The following is a 22,182-nucleotide window of genomic DNA, read 5'->3' as shown; positions in this document are numbered from 1 at the left end:
AGGAGCTAGTGACATCACTGAGAGTGCAGCCTATCCAGCCACTAGGAGCCAGTGACATCACTGATAATGCAGCCTATCCAGCCACTAGGAGCCAGTGACATCACTGAGAGTGCAGCCTATCCAGTGACTAGGAGCCAGTAACATCACTGAGAATGCAGCCTATCCAGTCACAAGGAGCCAGTGACATCACTGAGAGTGCAGCCTATCCAGTCACTAGGAACCAGTGACATCACTGAGAATGCAGCCTATCCAGTCACTAGGAGCCAGTGACATCACTGAGAGTGCAGCCTATCCAGTCACTAGGAGCCATTGACATCAATAAGAAAAACAGCGCATATCCATTAACTAGGATATGGGAATGCAGCCTAACTAGTCACTTGCTACCAGATGAAATTCGTACCATCTCTTCTTGTGTTATAGACTTTATAAATTAATATTTAATAAACATGAGTATTTAAACTGAAAAAGTTCATTATGATCACATTCGGCAATCATGACATGACGGGAGTGTAGATATCCAATGTCCGCCATGACAGTACGGTTTTAGCAGTGTTGCTGCAACGTGTGTTAAATGTTGGCAACAGTGTGATTCTCCTATAATAAATCCTCATCTCACAGCCCCTCAGTCTCTCATCTGCAGACTGTCGCCCTGTGCAATAAACACCCCCTGCGCAGCTTTTATCCACTCACCACGTCGGCAGAAAGTGGGTCCAGATGTTCACAGTTTCGTTGGTCATTTGAAAGGAACTAAGTAAACAGTCCAGGGCGGAGCTTTTAGGGTGACGGTACCCAGACATGATCCCATCTTCCCAGAATACCTGACATTGAGGAAATAACGTGTTAGTAATGTACCCAATGATTTGCCCATTGTGTGAACTGCCCCACAGAAGTCTATAACAGGCGCTTTATATTGTCTGAGTGTGACTAACGCGCTGGGTGCGCAGCCGGTGTGTGTATGGCGGTCAGTCCGCACAGCGCATTGGCTTAACCTGGGAGTCGGTTTATTAACCAAGTAGAAATAGGTAGCTTATAACACAGGGTTAATTAGTAGGTACAGGCTGCAAAAATATTGCCTGTGGGTATGTCGGTGCCGGGATTCTGACAGGTGACGGGATTTCGGCGCCGGTATTCTAAGCGCCGGCATCCAACTTGCTGGGATATTGACCGCATGCCCTCAGTAAAAGAAGCAATCCCATATAGAAGGATTATTTATTTTATCACCTTGAAGGCAGGGGTCTTCAACCTTGGCCCGCCAGCTGCTGTGGAACTACACATCCCAGCATGCACTGCCACCTTTTTGATATAACAGCATGCTAAAACTGGCAGTGCATGCTGGGATGTGTAGTTCCACAGCAGCTGGAGGGCCAAGGTTGAAGACCCCTGCCTTAAGGTGTCTATTTATTATCTCCTTTTCAAAATCTCTCTAGAGGGTACACAGTATGGCCCTTACTGAGTTTTCGGAGGTTGACTGTGGGAACCGCTGAGCACCACTCCTTTTTATGGTAAGGAGGGCCTGACAACTAGAGACGTATTCCGATGTCTCCGCCTGCTCCAGCCCTCGCTGTGCGATTACGTGAATTAAGTCTATACATGTGCACCAACACTGCCCAGCAGTATAAACCTTCTCCACTACTAATTAGCAGCAACAGTGTATATTTCAGGCCTTACAGGTCAGCTGCTTCTCGCAGCAGCTATCCCGGCACCAGAGCAATACGGAATGGCTCTAATAGAATTGTATCTGCTGCCGCAACTCACAGCGGGTCAGATACTACTGTACATTTGTATGGGGTCATCGCGTATTATGACGACTGGGCACCATAGTGTTATATCCTGCAGATTATTATTATTAGTACATTATGGGGCCTATTTATCATAATTCATGATAAACAATTTCATAAACAACTTCCTCAATGTATCAAGCGGCTGGATCCAGGATCGCTTTTCCTGAAACCAATTGTCGCAGCGAAAATGTCCTCTGGGGTCAAAAGTGGACCGCGGCAGCCTTTTGCAGATACCAAAGACTTCAGGCAAAGGGTGCGCATGTCCTCAGTCAAGTTCGGGGTTGTGCATAAACAGTAAAAGTCTGGCAAGTTGCTATTTTATTAACTTAGTAATGGTTCATGATTTTATTTGCATCAATCAATTAAATAAAAATGACGGTGGTAAGGGTGATAGTCGGAAAAGTCATTTATTCAACATACCTCCTCCTCAGACAAGTAATAAGGGGTTGCCTATAGATCATTCTAGGATGGGAGTATAATGTGTAAAATAAAGAATAAATTATAATTGCCTTTAATTTGCCGTCCAGCACCATGGGTCAAATTATTAAAGCTCCGGATACGTAAAATGATGACGTTTTATAGAGCTGTAGCCTCTAATGTCCCGAAGCTGGTGTCACATATAGGGGGAGAGGTACTAAGCCTTGCATAGTGATAAAGTGAAAAGATATAAAGAACCAACCTATCAGCTCCTGTCACTTTACAGGCTGTGATTGCAAAATGGCAGGAGCTGATTGGTTGGTACTTCATCACTCAACAAGGCTTAGTACATCTCTCCTATAGACTTCAGGCTTCGACAATACGTACTTTTCCCCGAGCCTGAAACATTTGACTTGCTGGTCTGATCGTTAAGTAATGCAGGAGATATTCGCTAAATCTTTTGCGTTTACGCCTGTAATAAATTCTGCTGATCCTAAAAAGACACAAAAGGCACTCGGGAAATGCTGCCACCGCGTGTTTTCCCGATAAGCGTGATAAATCGGCCCTTCAGCCTGGGCCCACTGGTTCCTAGTGAATGGAAAGGCCACGTACTCACGAATATGGTTTGAAATGACAGCGTAGCTGCCCCCGCTGTGCAAATCTAAAAACAAATAAAAATAAATAGTTCGGGGTCAATAAAACATTTGGATTATAATAAACAGCGGTTCATAGCATCCGATCTAAATATAATTATCCACAAGGTAAATTCTAAAAGCATAGGTTGTATTGGTTGGGCCTATTTTAAGGCGGGCCTGGTATGACACCACAGGCTTTGTCGCTAACCTGTACTTCTAGGGATCAGATTGTAGTAACATACAGACGGCTTTCAGCCACAGACGTGATGCGTGTCCTGAAGAAGGTGGTCTTGCTATAAGAGGATACAGGGCAGAGAGATACTTACCCGGGGCATCTGGTGGACACTCAGGAGCTGGGGCAGTTTGATGGTAAGCATCTCGATGCCTCCTCGACTTTACTCAGAGATGTGGCGGCCTGATCCGATTCCTCAAACCCCCAGTATGGGCTCCAGCCCTTGACCACACATCCGTTCTGCAAAACAGGTTAACACAAGAGGAAGTGAGGCTACAGCCACAGACGGAGAGGAGAGAGAGAGAGAGAGAGTGTGTGAGAGAGAGAGAGAGAGAGAGAGAGAGAGAGAGTGTGAGAGAGAGAGAGAGAGAGAGAGAGAGAGAGAGAGAGAGTGTGAGAGAGAGAGAGAGAGAGTGCACTGATGCAGTGTGAATGCCAATAGGTCCACTGCCAGTAAGCTGCACAAATATTATTCCTCTTACATCCCTCGCTGTCAAACACAAAGTATGATTTCCAGATGTCCTTCGCTCTCTGATCCCAAGCAGCGTCCACAGGGCGTGGGGAACCCCGGTTTGACAGCGTAAATACCACCCTGTGGATTCTAGCCACAATGTTTTCCAAATGTTCTACAGTAGTATATAAAGAGGTATTAAACTGCCATTTGTTTTCCTATAAACATTCTGTAAGACAGAAGCCATATTGATGTCTCAGCTGAGGTAAAATAATAATTAGCCGCAATGTAACAGCGCCCCTCAGTGGTCAGATTTCCCAGGGAATTAAGTATGAGAAAAACTACATAGGAGGAGACAAGGGGACCTGACCAGAGGGAAGAGGAATGTGGACCTGACCTCAGGGAGGAGGAATGGGGGACCTGACCACAGGGAGGAGGAATGGAGGACCTGACCACAGGCAGGAGGAATGGAGGGCCTGACCAGAAGGAGGAGGAATGGGGGACCTGACCACTGGGAGGAGGAATGGGGGACCTGACCACTGGGAGGAGGAATGGGGGACCTGACCGCGGGGAGGAGGAATGGGGGACCTGACCACAGGGAGGAGGAATGGGGGACCTGACCGCAGGGAGGAGGAATGGGGGACCTGACCGCAGGGAGGAGGAATGGGGGACCTGACCGCAGGGAGGAGGAATGGGGGACCTGACCGCAGGGAGGAGGAATGGGGGACCTGACCGCAGGGAGGAGGAATGGGGGACCTGACCGCAGGGAGGAGGAATGGGGGACCTGACCGCAGGGAGGAGGAATGGGGGACCTGACCGCAGGGAGGAGGAATGGGGGACCTGACCGCAGGGAGGAGGAATGGGAGACCTGACCGCAGGGAGGAGGAATGGGGGACCTGACCGCAGGGAGGAGGAATGGGGGACCTGACCAGAAGGAGGAGGAATGGGGGACCTGACCGCAGGGAGGAGGAATGGGGGACCTGACCGCAGGGAGGAGGAATGGGGGACCTGACCAGAAGGAGGAGGAATGGGGGACCTGACCAGAAGGAGGAGGAATGGGGGGACCTGACCAGAAGGAGGAGGAATGGGGGGACCTGACCACAGGGAGGAGGAATGGGGGGGACCTGACCACAGGGAGGAGGAATTGGGGGCCTGACCACAGGGAGGAGGAAGGGGGGGGCCTGACCACAGGGAGGAGGAAAGGGGGGGCCTGACCACAGGGAGGAGGAAAGGGGGGGCCTGACCACAGGGAGGAGGAATGGGGGGGCCTGGCCACAGGGAGGAGGAAGGGGGGGCCTGACCACAGGGAGGAGGAATGGGAGACCTGACCACAGGTAGGAGGAATGGGGGACCTGACCACAGGGAGGAGGAATGGGGGACCTGACCACAGGGAGGAGGAATGGGGGACCTGACCTCAGGGAGGAGGAAAGGGGGGCCACCGGAGGGAGGAGGAATGGGGGACCTGACCACAGGGAGGAGGAATGGAGGGCCTGACCGCAGGGAGGAGGAATGGGGGGGCCTGACCGCAGGGAGGAGGAATGGGGGGGCCTGACCGCAGGGAGGAGGAATGGGGGGGCCTGACCGCAGGGAGGACAATTGGGAGACCTGACCACAGGGAGGAGGAATGGGGGACCTGACCACAGGGAGGAGGAATGGGGGACCTGACCACAGGGAGGAGGAATGGGGGACCTGACCACAGGGAGGAGGAATGGAGGACCTGACCACAGGGAGGAGGAATGGAGGACCTGACCACAGGGAGGAGGAATGGAGGACCTGACCACAGGGAGGAGGAATGGAGGACCTGACCACAGGGAGGAGGAATGGAGGACCTGACCACAGGGAGGAGGAATGGGGGCCTGACCACAGGGAGGAGGAATGGGGGACCTGAACACAGGGAGGAGGAATGGGAGACCTGACCACAGGGAGGAGGAATGGGAGACCTGACCACAGAGAGGAGGAATGGGAGACCTGACCACAGAGAGGACAATTGGGGGACCTGACCACGGAGGAGGACTGTGGGTTGATAGCGCCACCCCCAGGGATTGATAGCAATGTGATAATTATGGGAAATGTATGAAACCTTTTAAAGAGTGGACAAGGGAAGATGTTGCCCATAGCTACCAATTTAGCAAATCTACCAAAACCGGGGAAAAAAAAAAAAAAAATCGACATGGAAATTGAAGGTGCATCTTAGTCTACACACTAATCGACGTGTGTACGCTGCGACCCCCAAGCAGACAGTACGACATATCCGGAGGCCAGTACAGACTAGACAATCCGGTGCCCATCCGCCCGGTATGGAATCATCAGCTGCATCGTCAGGTTGGCCTGCATGCAGGGCTGACCTGACGATGGGGGGGGAACGACCTCACGGGACATAGTGGGTACACACTAGACGATTTGGAGGATCTGTCGTTCCGATCCATCAGAATCGGGCAAATCACTAAAAAAAATTGTTAAGTGTGTACCCAGCTTAAGTGACCGTTTTATATTCTCCCAGGTAACAGAGACTCTCCGTACATTACTGGGGACTGACTAAAGGGCAGGCCTGCTCTCTTCACTGCAAGTGTGACAGCAAATTGACGTATATGCAATGCTTTGCTGTCTGAGCACCATGGTCTCAGAACAGTGAGAGGTACTCTTAGCTGTCTGTGATGTAGTATGGAGATAAAAACTCAACACTGGAAATGAAAAATTGGGACATTCCCAAGGACAAATCTTTAAATCTTGGCCTGAGTCTGCCTCTGAAAAGTGAGGACATTTGGCTACTATGTGAATGCTAATGACCCCTTAAGGAGGTGCAGGCAACAGACACGTAACATGGGAAATTAGTATTAAATATGGGTGAAAAGACTATTATATTTGCAACATGTATCTGAGAGAAATGTAGGGAACCTGGCATACTACTTAGGGCAAACAGAGGCAAGCTGCATGCTGGGAATTGTAGTTCCACAACTGCAATAGAGCCACAGATTGCCAAAGCCTACTATAAGGTCCCCCACACTGACCTACATGGGGCCCCCAGTGGGATGACAGTGAGCAGGAAGCTGATTCGCTGATTCTTACAGATAAGATCCCAGAACAGGGACCTTCAGGAAATCTGGCTGTAAATCTCCACTGTGCCCTGAATCTGCCTCATAGACATCCTTAGTGCTCTGCAAACGGGGGTGAGATCCATGTCAGCTGGGCTTTCTGCAGCCTGCAGCTTATATATCTACAGTAAGATTGCAGATCAGTAGCCACCACACCCTGCCTGTGCATGTTTAAAGGGACAGGAGCCGCAAATAACTGGTGCTTAGCTGTGCCTAGAACAAGACAATGAATATACTGCGCATAGTGTTAGGGTATCTGGTTGTGTAGGATATGCACATACCCAGGAGATTGTTTTTGGACTGTTACTGTGGTGCGATAAGCAGGACCATCGACTGGGGTACCAAGTAACCCGTTGCCAGCTGCTGGAACCATACAGTTTGCCAAATTTCTCTATATACTGATCATCGCTGCATGATAATATTATTACAGTCGCCACTATTATGCAAGTCATTATTATGCAATTTTGTACCTGTTACAGAGTTAATGACAGTAAAGGGGCCCATACACGGTGCGATTATTTTTACACGATATGGCCGATTTCGATCATTCGTAACGACCAATCGTGTAAAAAAAATTGCGTTTTCTAGACGATTGCGATGCTGATGCGAGGCGTCGTGAATCGGCATCGTAGATCAGAGTAACCTGCCATGAGATTTCGACTAATCGTGTACGATGTGACCCACATCGTGTGCTGTTTTGCTTGTCGAAAGATACGATGTACGACGTCTTGAAAAATCCCTTCCCTTGAAAAAAAAAAAGATTCCAGCAGATGCATCGTGAGGTTGTTTGTTGCATACGATATATCGTAAACGATCTGCAAACACATCTAATCGTATGCTCGTTTGTACAATCGTTCCAGTTGTTGGCACAAATCGGAAATCATTTCAAGGGAAGAATCTCAAGGGACAATCGTACACGAGATTGGAACGTTTGAAAATCGTGCATGGGCCCCTTAAAAAAATGGCTGCCACCTCCCAAAGAGCAAAGCGTGGCTCAGTGTCCTGCCGGTCTAATGTGTCCCTGCCCAGGTAACTGTCCTAGTCCTTATCTCTTGTTTATCCTCTTTTAGGGGCACATTTATTTAAAAAATTGCTGGATATCCCACAAGAACAGATACCTGCAGATACTCAGCATCCCCAGGATTTACGTACGGTGACCACAGCACCTATCCGAGGTATCTTCTCCTGTCCCCTGATTTCATTTACATACGCAGGTGCTTTATGGGGGGGCTGCTAAATGCCCAAATGTACCAAACTCCGGTGTGTCATTGTAGCCTAAGGGCTACATTATGCAACATTTTCTGGGAGGGGGTAGCGTAGAAGGGTCCTGAACCCAGAAGTACAGTGATGACGTTAGTGATCACTTTACTTTTTACAAAAGGAGCGCCTTGATTTATTGCTGCTATAAGGGGCGATGAGAAATGTTATCAGGGACCAATTGCTGCTAACTGATAAATATGCCCCTTAGTATGGTGAATGTTGCCCCAGTCTGATTAATGAGGAAAAGCCCCCTTACATGCTGAATCTGATGTAGCTTTGTGGGCTAATAGCCAGCTCCTCTACTGGGAGGGATTGTGGGATCCCTGGTTCATATCACCTGATGGGATTTATTTTTTATCACCTTGGGCTCTATTTATTAACATTATTCTTACTAAAATGTTTTTAAAGTGTTTTTACACCCTTTTCACATTATTTTAGTTTTACCTAAATTCACTAAAAGGGCAGTTGGTGTAAAATTCTACTCCAAGCCCTAATTATCACATATTTTTAGTAATCAGATCGCATTTCCCATAATTGAAATGGGAAATGTGATTGGCCTGAGATTTACTAAAAATAAATTGTGAAAAAATACTTTCCCCCCGGTTAACAGACTCCTGCTCTGCTCTAACAGGCAGAGCCCGGAGTCAGCCCTCGTGATCAGCTGTGTGGTCTTACCAGGCCACAAGCTGATCACTGCCCAAAAAAAAAATAGTAAGAAAAAAAACTTACCTGAGTCCAGGGCCGGTGATCGGTGCTCCGGTGATGTCCTCCGTGGCTTCCGGTCAGCTGATCTCCCATCCTGCACTGTGCCCTGGTCAGCTGCAGGATGGGAGACCAGCTGCCCAGAAGCCACCAAGGACATCACCGGAGGTAAGTGAAATTAAGAGGGGAAGGTTGGGGCGCGATCCAAAAAAATACAGTGATCAGGCTGCGGAGGGGATTCGCAGGGACAGAGCTTCATCGTAAGGGATTTTTAATAAGTCCCTGTGATGTTGCGAATTCAGTTGGTAATATTACACTACAATCAGCATATTTTTTTTTATATATATCTTTTTTTTTTTAAGCCATGACTGTTACAGCAAGATATAACAATCATCTTATCAAATTACATATGACATTAACACAAAAAATGTAACATATAAACAAAAAAACAGATAGTTGCATAAGGTCATCAATTAAACTAATTTACATTATGATATAAATATTGAGGAACAAATTAGTCCAATAGATAAGGGTAACTTTATAGAATGGAATGCACATAGTGAGCATAATAATCAAATAACACCATTGTCTCAATATATAATCAAATGAACTGATCAAAACAACAAGCAAAAAGAAAAAGAATTGTGCTCGCCCTCTCTCCTCCAATCCCACTTTGGAAGATTAGAGGACAATGGGTACACACCCACTACCATGCTTGTCATATACCAAACAGTATTGGATAATGAACAGTTGAGTTAAACTCTAACAGCACTAGATTACAATCTGCATTTTAATGCGGATTGTAGTAAATAGAGCCCCTTGGATGTTGCACCTTGCTGGATGATGACAGTCTTCCTGATTACATAAACCAGGAGCAGGCTCCCACTGACAGAGTAAATTCATATAGCCAGGTACCTCATTGGGTTGATTATTGGCAAAGTCCCCAGTCTTTTTACCTCTCAGTGCCTTGAATGGTGCACATGGCTGATTAATTACAGTAAAAAGTGAGAAGCTCTAAGTAAGAGCTGTATAGCTCAGTGCACTAATACCCTGCTGCTCTAATGGTGATGTTAGTGGTGACCGTGGTTCTAGTCCCTGTGTAGATTTCTATTTAGTATTATGGATTTTGCACTAATCTAAGTGATAAAAGTGGGAAATATCTGCTTTTCTGATTGAAGCCGTGTGGCTTAGTGGGTTAGACGCTGATCTCACTACTGGCAGTGTTGGCGGAACCCCCGGTTCAAATCTCCTGAAGGCCTTCCCTTTAGCACTGAGTTTCCCAAACTCTGCTATTACAGTCCAGATGGTTAAATCAAATTGACTGATGTAATATTTCAGTCACATGCGCTCATGCATGGCTATCCTTAATACCTGGACTCTAATGGTAGAGTTTCGGAAACCTTGCTTTAGCCCCCTGTATGTCTGCATGCTGTATGTGGATGAATGCGGCATGTGTATGAATGTAGTATGTGTCTGGATGATGAATGGCTCATGTAGCTAGGTGCCTCTAGGGGCACGTCGGTGGAGGATGCTCCCAGCAGCTCTGATGTGTATAAAACACAATCAGAGCTTGCAAGGAGCATCCCCCACCAGGATCTCTGAGACGGGGCATCCGCTAGCATTGCCAGTAGGGAGGTCAGCGATAGGAAGCCCGGGCTCGGTTTTTTAAACGTTTTTTTTGGAGCACCATAAAAAATAACAAACTGCCCCGTACAAGTTCACCATGGGATTAGAACCCCTGACTCCAGCACCACAGAGGACCTGCCAACCAACTGAGCCATCTCAGGTCTTATAGCGAGGAGAAGATTTTTCTCAATGTTATCAATCACCCAAGGGCAATATACAACAAAACAAGATAACATTGGATTTGAACCCCCAGACTTCAGCACCGTAGAGGAGCTGCCGCCATACAGACTGAGCCATCTCAGGTCTTACAGCGAAGAGAAGATTTTTCTCAATGTTATCAATCACCCAAGGGCAATATACAACAAAACAAGACCACCATGGGATTAGAACCCCCTGACTCCAGCACCAGAGAGGACCTGCCAACCAACTAAGCCATCTCAGGTCTTATAGCAAAGGGAAGATTTTTCTCAATGTTATCAATCACCCAAGTGCAATGGGCTATATTCAACAAAACAAGGCCACCATGGGATTAGAACCCCCTGACTCCAGCACCACAGAGAACCTGCCAACCAACTGAGCCATCTCAGGTCTTTTAGCGAAGAGAAGATTTTTCTCAATGTTATCAATCACCCAAGTGCAATGGGCAATATACAACAAAACAAGACCACCATGGAATTAGAACCCCTGACTCCAGCACCATAGAAGACCTGCCAACCAACTGAGCCATCTCAGGTCTTATAGTAAGGAGAAGATTTTTCTCAATGTTATCAATCACCTCAGTGCAATGACCAATATAAAGCAAAACAACATCACCGTGGGATGAGAAACCCTAACTCCAGAACCATAGAGTACTTGCCAAGAAGCACACTGAGCCATCTCAGGTCTTAACGGAATCCACAGAATTTTCTCAATGTTATAAATCACCCCAGTGCAATGGGCAATATAAGTATACTGTGGGATTTGAACTCATAACTCCAACCCATAACTCCAATAACTCCAACAACATTGCAGATTGAGCTATCTCAGGTTTCGTATCAGTTAAAAGATTTTACTCAATGACATCAATGAACCCAGTGCAAAGCCCATTATATAGAAAAACAAGAACACCATGGGATTTGAACGCCTGTTTCCAGCAACATAGAGGACCTGCTAACAGACAGACTAAGCCAACCCAGCTTTCTTAGCTTTGAGAAGAGTTTTCTCAATGTCATTAATTAACCCAGTGCAATGGCCAATATATAGAAAAATAAGACCACCTTGGGGTTAGAACACCAGACAGCATCCCCTCATGGCCTTTATTTTAGCACCTTGGATGTTGCATCTTGCTGGATGATAGAGTCTCCCTGCTTACATAAACCTGGAGCAGGCTCCCACTGACAGAATAAACCCATGTAGCCAGATGCCTCATTGGGTTGATCATTGGCAAAGTCCCTAGTCTGTTTACCTCTCAGTGGCTTGAATGGTGTATATGGCTGATTAATTACAGTAAAAAGTGAGAAGCTCTAAGTAAGAGCCGTATAGCTCAGTGCGCTAATACCCTGCTTCTCTAATGGTGATGTCAGTGGTGACCGTGGTTCTAGTCCCCGTGTAGATTTCTATTTAGTATTATGGATTTTGCACTAATCTAAGTGATAAAAGTGGGAAATATCTGCTTTTCTGATTGAAGCCCGTGTGGCTTAGTGGGTTAGACGCTGATCTCACTACTGGCAATGTTGGCGGAACCCCCGGTTCAAATCTCCAGAAGGCCTTCCCTTTAGCACTGAGTTTCCCAAACTCTGCTATTACGGTCCAGATGGTTAAATCAAATTGACTGATGTAATATTTCAGTCACATGCGCTCATGCATGGCTATCCTTAATACCTGGACTCTAATGGTAGAGTTTCGGAAACCTTGCTTTAGCCCCCTGTATGTCTGCATGCTGTATGTGGATGAATGCGGCATGTGTATGAATGTAGTATGTGTCTGGATGATGAATGGCTCATGTAGCTAGGTGCCTCTAGGGGCACGTCGGTGGAGGATGCTCCCAGCAGCTCTGATGTGTATAAAACACAATCAGAGCTTGCAAGGAGCATCCCCCACCAGGAGCTCTGAGACGGGGCATCCGCTAGCATTGCCAGTAGGGAGGTCAGCGATAGGAAGCCCGGGCTCGGTTTTTTAAATGTTTTTTTTGGAGCACCATAAAAAATAACAAACTGCCCCGTACAAGTTCACCATGGGATTAGAACCCCTGACTCCAGCACCACAGAGGACCTGCCAACCAACTGAGCCATCTCAGGTCTTATAGCGAAGAGAAGATTTTTCTCAATGTTATCAATCACCCAAGGGCAATATACAACAAAACAAGATAACATTGGATTTGAAGCCCCAGACTTCAGCACCGTAGAGGAGCTGCCGCCATACAGACTGAGCCATCTCAGGTCTTACAGCGAAGAGAAGATTTTTCTCAATGTTATCAATCACCCAAGGGCAATATACAACAAAACAAGACCACCATGGGATTAGAACCCCCTGACTCCAGCACCAGAGAGGACCTGCCAACCAACTAAGCCATCTCAGGTCTTATAGCAAAGGGAAGATTTTTCTCAATGTTATCAATCACCCAAGTGCAATGGGCTATATTCAACAAAACAAGGCCACCATGGGATTAGAACCCCCTGACTCCAGCACCACAGAGAACCTGCCAACCAACTGAGCCATCTCAGGTCTTTTAGCGAAGAGAAGATTTTTCTCAATGTTATCAATCACCCAAGTGCAATGGGCAATATACAACAAAACAAGACCACCATGGAATTAGAACCCCTGACTCCAGCACCATAGAAGACCTGCCAACCAACTGAGCCATCTCAGGTCTTATAGTAAGTAGAAGATTTTTCTCAATGTTATCAATCACCTCAGTGCAATGACCAATATAAAGCAAAACAACATCACCGTGGGATGAGAAACCCTAACTCCAGAACCATAGAGTACTTGCCAAGAAGCACACTGAGCCATCTCAGGTCTTAACGGAATCCACAGAATTTTCTCAATGTTATAAATCACCCCAGTGCAATGGGCAATATAAGTATACTGTGGGATTTGAACTCATAACTCCAACCCATAACTCCCATAACTCCAACAACATTGCAGATTGAGCTATCTCAGGTTTCATATCAGTTAAAAGATTTTACTCAATGACATCAATGAACCCAGTGCAAAGCCCATTATATAGAAAAACAAGAACACCATGGGATTTGAACCCCTGTTTCCAGCAACATAGAGGACCTGCTAACAGACAGACTAAGCCAACCCAGCTTTCTTAGCTTTGAGAAGAGTTTTCTCAATGTCATTAATTAACCCAGTGCAATGGCGAATATATAGAAAAATAAGACCACCTTGGGGTTAGAACACCAGACAGCATCCCCTCATGGCCTTTATTTTAGCACCTTGGATGTTGCATCTTGCTGGATGATAGAGTCTCCCTGCTTACATAAACCTGGAGCAGGCTCCCATTGACAGAATAAACCCATGTAGCCAGATGCCTCATCTAAGTGATAAAAGTGGGAAATATCTGCTTTTCTGATTGAAGCCTGTGTGGCTTAGTGGGTTAGACGCTGATCTCACTACCAGCAATGTTAGCGGAACCCCCGGTTCAAATCTCCAGAAGGCCTTCCCTTTAGCACTGAGTTTCCCAAACTCTGCTATTACAGTCCAGATGGTTAAATCAAATTGACTGATGTAATATTTCAGTCACATGCGCTCATGCATGGCTATCCTTAATACTTGGACTCTAATGGTAGAGTTTCGGAAACCTTGCTTTAGCCCCTGTATGTCTGTCTGCATGCTGTATGTGGATGAATGTAGTATGTGTCTGGATGATGAATGGCTCATGTAGCTAGGTGCCTCTAGGGGCACGTCGGTGACCTGATAACATACAACCCAGGTTTCTTAGTTTTGAGAAGAGTTTTCTCAATGTCATCAATTAACCCAGTGCAATGGCCAATATATAGCAAAATAAGACCATCTTGGGGTTAGAACACCAGACAGCATCCCCTCATGGCCTTTATTTTAGCACCTTGGATGTTGCATCTGGCTGGATGATAGAGTCCTCCCACTGACAGAATAAACCCATGTAGTCCGGTGCCTCATTGGGTTGATCATTGGCAAAGTCCCCAGTCTTTTTACCTCTCAGTGCCTTGAATGGTGCATATGGCTGATTAATTACAGTAAAAAGTGCAGAGCTCTAAGTAAGAGCTGTGTAGCTCAGTGCACTAATACCCTGCTGCTCTAATGGTGATGTTAGTGGTGACCATGGTGTTAGTCCCCGTGTAGGGCACGTGGGTGGAGGATGCTCCCAGCTTCTCTGATGGTGCATAAAACACAATCAGAGCTTGCAAGGAGCATCCCCAATGTACAAACTCATTGTGGGATTAGAACCCCTGACCCCAGCATTGCTGTCAGCCTATAAGACCATTGTGCCATCTCACAATGGGGGGGGGTTGGGGGAGACTTCTCCTTTCATCACCCAGCCAAATGCAACTCCTGAAGTACTAAGAGACTGCTCGTATGTGTATGTAACTGAGGCCGCCACCATGACAGCTACTGACACACTCAGGCTGCTCATGAATTTGGCATGTGGTATGGTATGTTGGGTCGACATTTAGCTTGTTGCTGTGCATTAGGTTAACATGAGAATGTCAGCGTGTCGACATGCTTAGCATCCCTGGTGGCCCAGCAGTCACCTGGTTCCTGTGGTTGCAGCAACTCCAGTGTCTTCTCTCAGGTCCTGGCGATCATGTGACATAGAGTTCCAGTCCCTCTCCCCCCCTCCCTGCTAAGTGTGGTTTTATCTTTGCTTGTAATTATGTATTTAGCATGTATGCTTAGTCTTTGGTATATACATATAACCGGCTCCATTTTCTTATCTTATAGACACTGGTCAGAGCAACTTTTTTTTTTTTTTTTTTTTGCTTGTTCTTTATCTGCCTTCCATAGGTCTATGAATTCTTGCAAAATGCATCCCAAATACATGTATAGTGAGGAATTCCAATATCTGGTACCTAAGAGGTGTAATAGGTAATAGGTGGAGAACAATCTAGTCATTTAGTGTGCAGAATGGAGCTGTGTACACTACAACCCCCCCCCCCACCCAAAAAAAAAATAAAAAAATGAAGAATTACCCCAATACGCACCTTCTGTATACCTTGGTTTTGCACGTGTGAGTGGAATAGCGGGTGGGAACTCATACACCAAATCCACACTCAGTCGAGGAAACCAGTGATCTGCATGACTCCTCCTCCCCATTTAATATCTCCCGGACGAGCCCCCTTTTTTTATTTGGGACAAGTCCTCTCTATGCTGCCTTTACATGCAATGAATAAGACGGCCTATTAAATGATCTTAGGTCCAACTGGGCACACATTGCTCCTTTTATGGGTACAACATATACTGTAGGTGATATATTACCAGTGATGTATATAGTGATATCACTCCCTCTCCGTGTCCTGGGGATCTGGTGTATAGCGCTGATCACTATACTGTAGGTGAGATATTACCAGTGATGTATATGTAGTGATATCACTCCCTCTCTGTGTCCTGGGGATCTGGTGTATAGCACTGATCACTATACTGTAGGTGAGATATTACCAGTGATATATATATAGTGATATCACTCCCTCTCTGTGTCCTGGGGTCTGGTGTATAGCACTGATCACTATACTGTAGGTGAGATATTACCAGTGATGTGTATATAGTGATATCACTCTGTGTCCTGGGGATCTGGTGTATAGCACTGATCACTATACTGTAGGTGATATATTACCAGTGATGTATATAGTGATATCACTCCCTCTCTGTGTCCTGGGGATCTGGTGTATAACACTTATCACTATACTGTAGGTGAGATATTACCAGTGATGTATATATAGTGATATCACTCCCTCTCTGTGTCCTGGGGATCTGGTGTATAGCACTGATCACTATACTGTAGGTGAGATATTACCAGTGATGTATATATAGTGATATCACTCCCTCTCTGTGCCCTGGGGATCTGGTGTATAGCACTGATCACTATACTGTAGGTGAGATATTACCAGTGATGTATATATAGTGATATCACTCCCTCTCTGTGTCCTGGGGATCTGGTGTATAGCGCTGATCACTATACTGTAGGTGAGATATTACCAGTGATGTATATATAGTGATATCACTCCCTCTCTGTGTCCTGGGGATCTGGTGTATAGCACTGATCACTATACTGTAGGTGAGATATTACCAGTGATGTATATAGTGATATCACTCCCTCTCTGTGTCCTGGCGATCTGGTATATAGCACTGATCACTATACTGTAGGTGATATATTACCAGTGATGTATATATAGTGATATCACTCCCTCTCTGTGTCCTGGGGATCTGGTGTATAGCACTGATCACTATACTGTAGGTGAGATATTACCAGTGATATTTATATAGTGATATCACTCCCTCTCTGTGTCCTGGGGTCTGGTGTATAGCACTGATCACTATACTGTAGGTGAGATATTACCAGTGATGTGTATATAGTGATATCACTCTGTGTCCTGGGGATCTGGTGTATAGCACTGATCACTATACTGTAGGTGATATATTACCAGTGATGTATATAGTGATATCACTCCCTCTCTGTGTCCTGGGGATCTGGTGTATAACACTTATCACTATACTGTAGGTGAGATATTACCAGTGATGTATATATAGTGATATCACTCCCTCTCTGTGTCCTGGGGATCTGGTGTATAGCACTGATCACTATACTGTAGGTGAGATATTACCAGTGATGTATATATAGTGATATCACTCCCTCTCTGTGCCCTGGGGATCTGGTGTATAGCACTGATCACTATACTGTAGGTGAGATATTACCAGTGATGTATATATAGTGATATCACTCCCTCTCTGTGTCCTGGGGATCTGGTGTATAGCGCTGATCACTATACTGTAGGTGAGATATTACCAGTGATGTATATATAGTGATATCACTCCCTCTCTGTGTCCTGGGGATCTGGTGTATAGCACTGATCACTATACTGTAGGTGAGATATTACCAGTGATGTATATAGTGATATCACTCCCTCTCTGTGTCCTGGGGATCTGGTATATAGCACTGATCACTATACTGTAGGTGATATATTACCAGTGATGTATATATAGTGATATCACTCCCTCTCTGTGTCCTGGGGATCTGGTGTATAGCACTGATCACTATACTGTAGGTGAGATATTACCAGTGATGTATATATAGTGATATCACTTCCTCTCTGTGTCCTGGGGATCTGGTGTATAGCACTGATCACTATACTGTAGGTGAGATATTACCAGTGATGTATATATAGTGATATCACTCCCTCTCTGTGTCCTGGGGATCTGGTGTATAGCACTGATCACTATACTGTAGGTGAGATATTACCAGTGATGTATATATAGTGATATCACTCCCTCTCTGTGTCCTGGGGATCTGGTATATATATTTGATCACTATACTGTAGGTAACATCTTATTGACAGAACTTTATATATAGATTATTTAGTCATTCACTATACAAGTGAATGGATATGGATATACACAGCCACATTTGCGGTAAGGGACTAGTTACTGCTAGAGACCAGCAGTACGTACATAATGTAACGTACAGAAGCCATGTGAGCATAAAACACATATTATATACATAGCTCCCAGTGACAGGACACACCCCATTCCCTGCAGATAGAACGCTGGTGAATATACGGGTACAGTACTAACCTACCATTCTCTGCAGTTCTACAGCCGCCACTACAGACGAGAACGAGTGACAATAATCTGATTAAGTGATTTATATCCCATTTTAGTGCGTAAATGGGAAATGACATGATTGCTTTGAAGCAGAATGATTTGCCAGGTGACGCCGCCTGTAAACGCAAGATTAAAAACGTCCAATTTATGTGCTGGAATTTCTACATGTCAGTAAGAAAAGCTAGAGGTCAGTAAAAATATTACATAGAGAATTGGCAAAGTGAAGTGTTGAGGTTGCATGGGCTGGTAAACCCTCTTCACACGTCCCCTAATCTCCTTTCCATTCAGTCTCAGTGGAATTTTGGCAAAGCCCATGTGAAACCGTTGTCCGTCAGTCACCCTCATTACTGATATCAGTATAGAATGGTGTGCCAGGTCTGCCCAGTGAGTATACACAGACCACCAGCGCTGTCGCTGGTCATACGCGGAGCACAGATAAAAGAGAACATATTCACCATGGTAATAAAATAGAACACAATAATTGAAGTGCAAGCTCTTGGGTCCGGGGAGGCTGGTAGTCTGCGACACACGGATTACATCCCTCTAGTCTAGAAGCTGGTGGTATAAACAGGTACACAGACAGCCCACCGCAATAGGAAATCAACCAGCTGAGTGACAGGGGCCAGATGCCAGGGGGTTAGTGCCAGAACAATGCCCGCAGGTTGCCCTCACCCAGACTGACCTGGTCCTGGGGGCTTTCACTTTCATGGGTCCCTCTTGGCCGGCGGTGGCTCTGGCTGGCGTTGCTGTTACAGGATGGGACTGAATCCTGTAGATCTGATTCCACGGGCTGCTTTTTTCACCACATTCCTTGGCTGGGCTCCTGGACCACAGCCAAATCTCCCCCCCACCACCTCTCCCAGTGTCTCTCCCTCCTGGCTGCTATTGGCCGGCTGCTCCTAGTCAGGAGATCCGGACTCTGTAAGACAGTCCTTTGTATTGCCCTGGAACAGCCCCAGTACTGTGCCCCCTTCTGTACACACCCACCATTGTAAGCCCTGCAGCATCCATCTCCACACAGCACAGCCATCCCACAGCCCGGACAAATAGATGTGATGTGACCCAGAACAGATCGTCCCCTCCGAGGCACAGCTGTCGGGGTTCACGGCTGCAAATCACCCCATCCGCTGCCCCAGAATACAGCATCCTGACGCAAAACGCAACTTGCATGGAAACACCGCGCACATTCACGCAACAGCGAAGATATATTTTTTTACGGTGGGTCGGGGAAGATGCAAATACCGGATGATGAGCCCCGGCTTGTGATTGGCAGTTGGCAAATGTACCGCTGACATGCGCTCTCTGCGTTACCTGTGATTAGGGATTTGCATCAGATTGTGATACGTGCGCGATTCGGTCATTTTCTGCAGCTGTTATAGCGAGTAGCTTATGTTGTATTTATGGCTATTAGTGAATGACCATTTTGCAAGCAAAATAAAATTATAAAAAACCTGGGGGGGGGAGTGCGATGTATTTCTGCAAAACAAAAACCACAGGGGTATAAACCAGACCCGCACGCATCCGTAACAGTTGCCGCGTTGCAAAAGCACGCTGCTGCAGTTTTATTTTAGTGAACGCAATTTGTGAGTGCGGCCGGCTTGGCCTTAGCCCCATAGAGAACGAGTGGCTTCTGGAAGTATAGCATCTAAATGGCCGTTCTCTAAATTTAATTGCAAATAGAGAGCAGATGACCAGGTGGGGGCTGAGTTGGGAGCAAAGCTAAAACAAGCCAGTAACTTCGCCCCTGGGTAACACCATGCTGCACTGCAGGGGGGGAATGTATCCTGAAGAGACAGATTTGGGAGCGTGTCCTAGCTCAGATCTAATTGCAAAGTAATAATAAAGCTGTCCAGCATCTGTGGGCTACATGCAAGAGCAGCCAGTATTTACCCTGCATGCACAATATTACATGTATCTGCACCTCCTGCAGTGCAGCATGGTATGTCCAGGGGCACAGGTCCTTGCTGATATTTTAGCTTTGCTCCCATCCCAGACTCAGCCCCCATTGAGTGTAAATGCCATCGGACACAAACAGTGATGTGAAGAAATAAATTACATCATATATATATATTTTCCACTTTGTTTTAATACTTGGTAGAAGCATACGCGCCTACTCTCCCGGAAGCTACGGGAGAATCTCTTAATTTGCGGCCAGTCCCACGGAACAATAGCCGGCCCGCATCCTGCTAACTTCCTAGCCAACTGGGCACTATGGGGAGGATAATGCCGGTAACCAGGGACAGGGCGGGGCCTATATGATGTGTTTTTATATGTGTCATATTGGCCCTGACTCCTCTCCATCGACCTGCCATTCGCTGCATTCTCTATGGTGGGGCGGGGCCTAGTGATGCCCCGCCCCCACCTCCAGTCAGCTGCACTTCTCTCCTGAGCTTCTCCGGGAGGAGAGTGTAAAAGTAATCTCATAATCTGTATACACAACATAAAATATATATATATACATGATTATTAGTCACAGACAAGTAAAATATATAATACATATTATTACTCGGTGACCATAAACAAACTGAGAAGCAGAATCTGGTGTAGTTACTCACCCTTAACAGATCTGCAGAACATTGCATAGTGATATATACTGCAGATTATTACATTACTGACCTCTGTAGTGATCTGCAGAACATTGCTCTGTCCCATCTACCCCCTGACAGGTACATAGTGATATATTCTGCAGATTATTACATAACTGACCTCTGTAGTGATCTGCAGAACATTGCTCTGTCCCATCTATCCCCTGACAGGTACATAGTGATATAATCTGCAGATTATTACATTACTGACCTCTCTAGTGATCTGCAGAACATTGCTCTGTCCCATCTATCCCCTGACAGGTACATAGTGATATAATCTGCAGATTATTACATTACTGACCTCTCTAGTGATCTGCAGAACATTGCTCTGTCCCATCTATCCCCTGACAGGTACATAGTGATATAATCTGCAGATTATTACATTACTGACCTCTCTAGTGATCTGCAGAACATTGCTCTGTCCCATCTATCCCCTGACAGGTACATAGTGATATAATCTGCAGATTATTACATTACTGACCTCTCTAGTGATCTGCAGAACATTGCTCTGTCCCATCTATCCCCTGACAGGTACATAGTGATATATTCTGAAGATTATTATATTACTGACATTTCTAGTGATCTGCAGAACATTGCTCTGTCCCATCTATCCCCTGACAGGTACATAGTGATATAATCTGCAGATTATTACATTACTGACCTCTCTAGTGATCTGCAGAACATTGCTCTGTCCTATCTACCCCCTGACAGGTACATAGTGATATAATCTGCAGATTATTACATAACTGACCACTCTAGTGATCTGCAGAACATTGCTCTGCCCTATCTACCCCAACAGGTACATAGTGATATATTCTGCAGATTATTACATTACTGACCTCACTAGTGATCGGCAGAACATTGCTCTGTCCCATCTACCCCTTGACAGGTACACAGTGATATATTCTGCAGATTATTACATTACTGACCTCTCTGGTGATCTGCAGAACATTGCTCTGTCCTATCTACTGCCTGACAGGTACATAGTGATATATTCTGCAGATTATTACATTACTGATCTCTCTGGTGATCTGCAGAACATTGCTCTGTCCTATCTACCCCCTGACAGGTACATAGTGATATATTCTGCAGATTATTACATTACTGACCTCTCTAGTGATCTGCAGAACATTGCTCTGTCCCATCTACCCCCTGACAGGTACATAATGATATATTCTGCAGATTATTACATTACTGACCACTCTAGTGATCTGCAGAACATCGTTCTGTCCCATCTACCCCCTGACAGGTACACAGTGATATATTCTGCAGATTATTACATTACTCACCTCTCTGGTGATCTGCAGAACATCGCTGTGTACCATCTACCCCCTGACAGGTACATATAGTTATACATTCTGCAGATTATTACATTATTGACCTCACTAGTGACCCGCAGAACATTGCTCTGTCCCATCTACCCCCTGACAGGTACACAGTGATATATTCTGCAGATTATTACATTACTGACCTCTGGTGATCTGCAGAACATCGCTCTGTCCCATCTACCCCCTGACAGGTACATAGTGATATATTCTGCAGGTTATTACTTCCGCCGGTCCTCCATGAGAAAGAAGCAGAGTCATTGCTTGGTGGGGCTGTATCCGCGCCTCTCTCCT

At 45.9% G+C, this 22,182-nt stretch overlaps 1 protein-coding gene across 2 annotated transcripts in view; it reads right to left on the bottom strand.

The window, feature by feature from the left end:
* PAQR6 (progestin and adipoQ receptor family member 6) overlaps positions 1-22,182 on the bottom strand; it is a 35,972-nt gene extending 13,790 nt beyond the window's left edge. The window contains exons 1-3 of one of the 2 annotated variants that reach the window (XM_088467566.1): positions 22,035-22,182; positions 3,160-3,305; positions 691-818 (exon numbers count right to left, since the gene is read on the bottom strand). In XM_088467566.1, coding sequence (XP_088323692.1) covers positions 691-818; positions 3,160-3,210 — 179 coding nt within the window. In that variant the 5' untranslated portion in view covers positions 3,211-3,305; positions 22,035-22,182. Of the gene's footprint in view, positions 1-690; positions 819-3,159; positions 3,306-18,660; positions 18,809-22,034 lie in introns of those variants that run through there. The other variant, XM_088467565.1, reaches the window with a different exon arrangement.

Source organism: Taudactylus pleione, unplaced genomic scaffold (assembly GCF_031769625.1).
Source record: "Taudactylus pleione unplaced genomic scaffold, aTauple2 ptg000073l, whole genome shotgun sequence".
NCBI lineage: Eukaryota > Metazoa > Chordata > Amphibia > Anura > Myobatrachidae > Taudactylus > Taudactylus pleione.
This window is presented reverse-complemented; position numbering and strand designations above follow the sequence as displayed.